Source organism: Limulus polyphemus, unplaced genomic scaffold (genome assembly GCF_000517525.1).
Source record: "Limulus polyphemus unplaced genomic scaffold, Limulus_polyphemus-2.1.2 Scaffold1288, whole genome shotgun sequence".
NCBI lineage: Eukaryota > Metazoa > Arthropoda > Merostomata > Xiphosura > Limulidae > Limulus > Limulus polyphemus.
The window spans coordinates 9,363-14,304 of NW_013666898.1; the positions used below are offsets into that span (position 1 = coordinate 9,363).

Here is a 4,942-nt window from a genome sequence, read left to right on the forward strand (position 1 = left end):
CTTAACAGTATCATTTTTTTTCTAAGTAGAAGAGGAACCTTTTTATGCGTAGTAGTTTAATTTTTATTCTTTGTTTTATTACTAGTTCAAAAGATGTTTTTATACTTGTAGACTGAAAATTATCAGTTCCAACAACAGGAGTGCCAGTTGAATTGATATGCATTTAAAAGACAACTGCTGTGGCAGAATTTCTATCAAAATCATTGACCTTACTCGAGGTATTAACTACGTCTTTATTCTTAGCTTATTGGCTGAAATATCGTATTCTAAAACTTTTTCAAACATTTGAATTACGGTTTTTCATTGAACATATGACATATCTGTATTTTGATAAGAGACATGTTAACAACTATAACCTCAGTCAGAGTTAGGGTTAAACTTATTTCACATATCCCTTTAGGCTTTAGTTCACAAAATATCACTGAATACTCTAGTATACACCTAAGTCTCGTACAGTGTATGCTCGTAAGACATAAATTCCTGTATAATTAATTGATTATAAATTTAGTTATAAACAACGGAAACGTTTAAAATTAGTACACAATAAAAACATAATTTATTCGCCAGTTCGTAAATAACAGCACTATGGTGAGACAACACAGAGTTTGGATGATACAAACAACAGCTTTCCAGATCACGTTTGAACCAGTTAAAAAAACTCTATCCGTGTTTTAAATTAAAACTGTCATTTAGACAACACACTTCGGTTCAAAGAGACATTCAAGTAAAGCAATAGCTATTTTCTCGATTTTGTAACGAGAGAAACCTGCTAACTCCAGATTTACTATCAGGCGCTATTGTAGGCCTAATTTAAATTCTTTAGTCAGTGTAAAGTTCACGACTTTACATGTTAGACAAGACTTGATTACGTGACTCGCTTCTTTCCAGATTTTGTAAGACTATTGTCTACAGTACTTGATGAAACTACATTCCAGCCAAAATTGTATGATAAACAAGAATTTTACTTTAAACTTTAGTATAATGCTCGTGACAAATGCTTAAAGAAGAAGAAGAATATTGAATAATAAACTCCAATATCAGCCAAAAGCAGACACAACGAAGTTAGAGATCAATACGAAGAGCGATAAACTTATAAGGGTAAATGAAACCAATAAAAATATTTTTTACATGTTTAAAAAATATCTAACAGTTGGTAAATAATATAAAGGATATTTCAAACTGAAACCTGATGGTTTTGGTTAAAACAGTAATGAATGTAAACATTGGCTTTTGATCAAGTTGACCTGGTAAATCTCCAGCTACATGTTTTTTATAACTTTTTCAGTATCAAACAATATTCTGTTGAAAGAGGTGTCGGGTCTACCACCAATATTTAAATCAAATTTATCTAGCTTTTATCATTATCCAAAAACCTCACAATTAAATTCCGAATTTCCGCTAGGTTAAGTCTAGATTGTTCATTATAGTAACTGAAAAACGAAAATTAAAGTTCATGTTCCGAACAGAAAGGATTTAGCCAAGCGAGGCCCAGTGGTTAACATGCCGGACTGTAGAGGTGAGGATGAGGGATTCACTTCCCATTACCTCAAAAAACATTGCGCTCCGCACTATTCAGCCTGACAAGAGTAGCCCAAGAGTTGGCGGATGAGATATTGACTATCTTTCTTCTCATTAGTCTATCACTTTAAAATTAGGAATGGCTAGCGCGGTTAGAAATCGTGCAGCCTTTCGCGAAATTCAACAAAACAAACAGAAATGTTTCTGTTTTCTGAGAAGCACCTGATGTGAGTGCATTGACACGTAGCGCTAACTTTTGTTTTTACAAGTCGTTCAAACATTTGACTAGTCGTTGAGAAGCCTAAAATGCTCAGGATTTATACAATATGTTTTCAAGATTCGTCTTTGGTTGGTGTATAGAACTGGGTCATCGATCCGATTACGGGTGCATTGTCTGATTGACTCCAGTTCTAAAGGCGTAGCTCTCGTGCATCCTCACGTAAGAAACAACAACAAAAAATAAAAGAAGGCAAATGAACGCTTCAAAGAGCAGCGGACTAAGTTTGGAGGAGTATAAATACAAGTCTTTTATCATCAAAGGTTTAGAAGGTATTTTCCCACCTAACCAAACATGGTTCTGAAACAGGTAGGTTCCAATTAATTTCAGCTATAACGTTAATACCTCAAATGTTTCATTACTTTATGAAATATTCATACACATTTCTATCACTAAAAATTCTCACTTTTACCGTTGTCAGTTGTATAAGAGATAGTGGCGTTCTTTCCCACAAAGTATATCATTTCCTACCTTTTACCACTGTAGTTAGTTATATCATTGGCAAGCGTTGTAGCATAGAACCAGCTACTAAATGAATCATATGCATAGACATACGAAAAATGTATAAAGTAAGATATAATAAAAAATCTATGATAAGTTTGTAAAACACTAACCCTAAAATAAAATTTCGAAAACTTCCGTTGAAAAACTATAATTTCAAGAGAACGTACGTTCCTAAAAAAAAAACAACAACACCAAAAATGACAACAACCTTATACCAGCATAAAGAGTTGTACTCTAGTTATGGTGTTCTGTTCATTGTTCATAAAAAAAGTAGAACAGTTATTGTTTCATTTTTCCACGTGTCACATTTGTTCTTTATTGAATTTGATGTCCTTCCTAAAAATCTGACAACAACCAATGTTTGGGTCATTATGTGTTTTGAACTGACGATGCACCTCCATCAATAATAAGTTTCTGTTAAACTGTACAATTAAAATAAAAACAAGAAAGCAACGTCAGATATAATGCTAAAAGTTTAAGCAATTAAAATATAATTTTTATATAGATTTTAGATTCTTTTCGAACCTTATAAAGATATCATTAAGCCCTTTCCTAATGTTTTTGTCACTCCCCTCCCCACAGAGTTTGATCGGTTTGGTTGTCAGTGTTCTATTATTCACTGCACATGCCGACGAAGAAAGCAAGCTCGCCGAAACGAAACACGAACAGTTAGAAGAACTGACGGCTCAAGCTACGGGCTACGACAGTAATGGCAGGGTACAGTTACTTGGTATCCCTATTAGATTAGCAACCAACAGAGGCGGGAGAGGTTCAAGAAACGGTGGTTATGGAGCTGAAGGAGACTACAGCGGCAGTGGTAGTGGAGTTACTGTCTTCGGTGTTGTAAAGGGTAGTCAAGGTTACGATGGTGGTCCTGGGAGTGGTTATGGCAATGAAGGTGGCGGTTATGGCGGTGGCACTGTTGGTGGTGGTGGTGGCTATATTAATGGAGGTAGGGGTCCTGGTGGTGTCACTCTCGTTGGTCTTCCCGGTGGTGGTGGCTACAATAGTGGAGCTGGTGGTCTTGGTGGTGTTACTCTTGTTAGTCCCCCCGGTAGTAGTGGCTACATCAGTGGAGCTGGTGGTCCTACTCTCGTTGGTCATCCTGGTGGCGGTGGCTACAATAGTGGAATCGGTAGTTATAGCAGTAGAGGTGGTGCTCCTGCTGGTGTTGTTTTCGTTGGTGTGCCCGGTGGCGGTAGTTACAGTACTGGAGGCGGTGTTTACGGTGGTGGAAACAGTGGGTATGGTGGTGTACCTCTCCTTATTCCTGCTGGTGGTGGTGGCTCTGGTTACAGTGGTGGAGTTGGTAGCTATGGTGGTGTTGGTACCACTCTTTATGGTCTGGGCGGCGGCGGTGGTGGTGGTATAAAGAGTAATAGAGGCGTTAAAGGTTATAATGGTGGGAATGGTGGATACGGTGGTGGTCCTGGTGGGGCCACTCTCGTTGGCCAGATTGCTAGTGGTGGTAGTGGATACGGTAGCTACGGTGGTGGTTTGGATGGTTCTGCTCTAGTTGGTCAGCTTCCAGGCAGTGGTATTGGATATGGTAAATACGGTGGTGGTTCTGGTGGTTCTGCTCTCGTTGGCCAGCTTCCACACAGTGGTAGTAGATATGGTAAATACGGTGGTGGTTCTGGTGGTTCTGCTCTCGTTGGTCATGATGCCGGTGGTGGTAGTGGATATGATGGTAGAGACAGTGATTATGACGGTAAAAGTAGCGACTACAACAGTGTAGGCGATGGTTATAAAAGTGGAGGTGGTGGAAGTGACAGTCATAGCAGATTAGATGGAGATTACAACAGTGGAAGTTATGGCAATGGTGGTGAAAGTAGTGGTTATGGAAGTGCAAGTAGTATTGATGGTGATAGAAGTAGTCGTGGAAGCAGTATATTTAGAGATGGAAGGAGCAGATACGATGATGAAATCGGGGGCTATGGTGATGGTGGACACAGTAGTGTATTTACTGATGGCAGTAGTGGATATGGCAGCAGATAGGTATGTATATAAATATATACTCTAATATACATGTATTGTAAAAGAAAGGAAAGTAGATTTATCTTTCGACCTGTATGCTTATTAGAAAATTATTCTCAAATTGTATAGTTAGTTACTAAAATGACCTTATTGAAGTTGAATTTTATGACATGTTTTCTGCGTGAAGCTTTGCTAATTTTTTATGTTTATTTTTATTGTAGGTATTCTACAGAGTCTTTTGGGACTTTCGTTCTATAAGACGATCCTTCTCGTCAAGAGCACACCAACCGAGGAGTACTTTTGTTGTATTGTTATATATTGTACATAAAAATCCAGTTAAAATTTTCTTACCTTTTTAGATATGAATAAAATGTTTGGTAATTTTGATTTTTATAGCTCTCTGTTTTATTTTAGACTCTAGTTTGTAACAAGAAATTTAACGACTTATGCTATCTTCCTCTTAATCAGTACCAAAAAAGGTGACCAAAATGACGGACACAAATTAGATACATGTAGCTCTACGGGAGCAATAGGGGATAGGCAAAGGGAGTATGATATTAGGTTTGGAGCGCCATCTAATGAGCATATACGGCATTTGTTAAACTAAGTTATATACTTTTCGAATTGAAACACTAAAGAATAAGTTAACTTTAGATACAAATTTCG

At 37.5% G+C, this 4,942-nt stretch overlaps 1 protein-coding gene across 1 annotated transcript; it reads left to right on the plus strand.

The window, feature by feature from the left end:
- The first annotated feature begins 2,854 nt into the window (after positions 1 to 2,854).
- Positions 2,855 to 4,297, plus strand: LOC106462942 (glycine-rich cell wall structural protein-like). Its single transcript, XM_013922910.1, has one exon. It carries the CDS (start codon positions 2,855 to 2,857, stop codon positions 4,295 to 4,297), a length of 1,443 nt encoding a protein of 480 aa, XP_013778364.1.
- Positions 4,298 to 4,942: the final 645 nt, after the last annotated feature.

Bases quoted from the DNA above. Each gene is read 5' to 3' on its own strand.
- LOC106462942 (XM_013922910.1), top strand. From the start codon at position 2,855: ATGTTTTTGTCACTCCCCTCCCCACAGAGTTTGATCGGTTTGGTTGTC.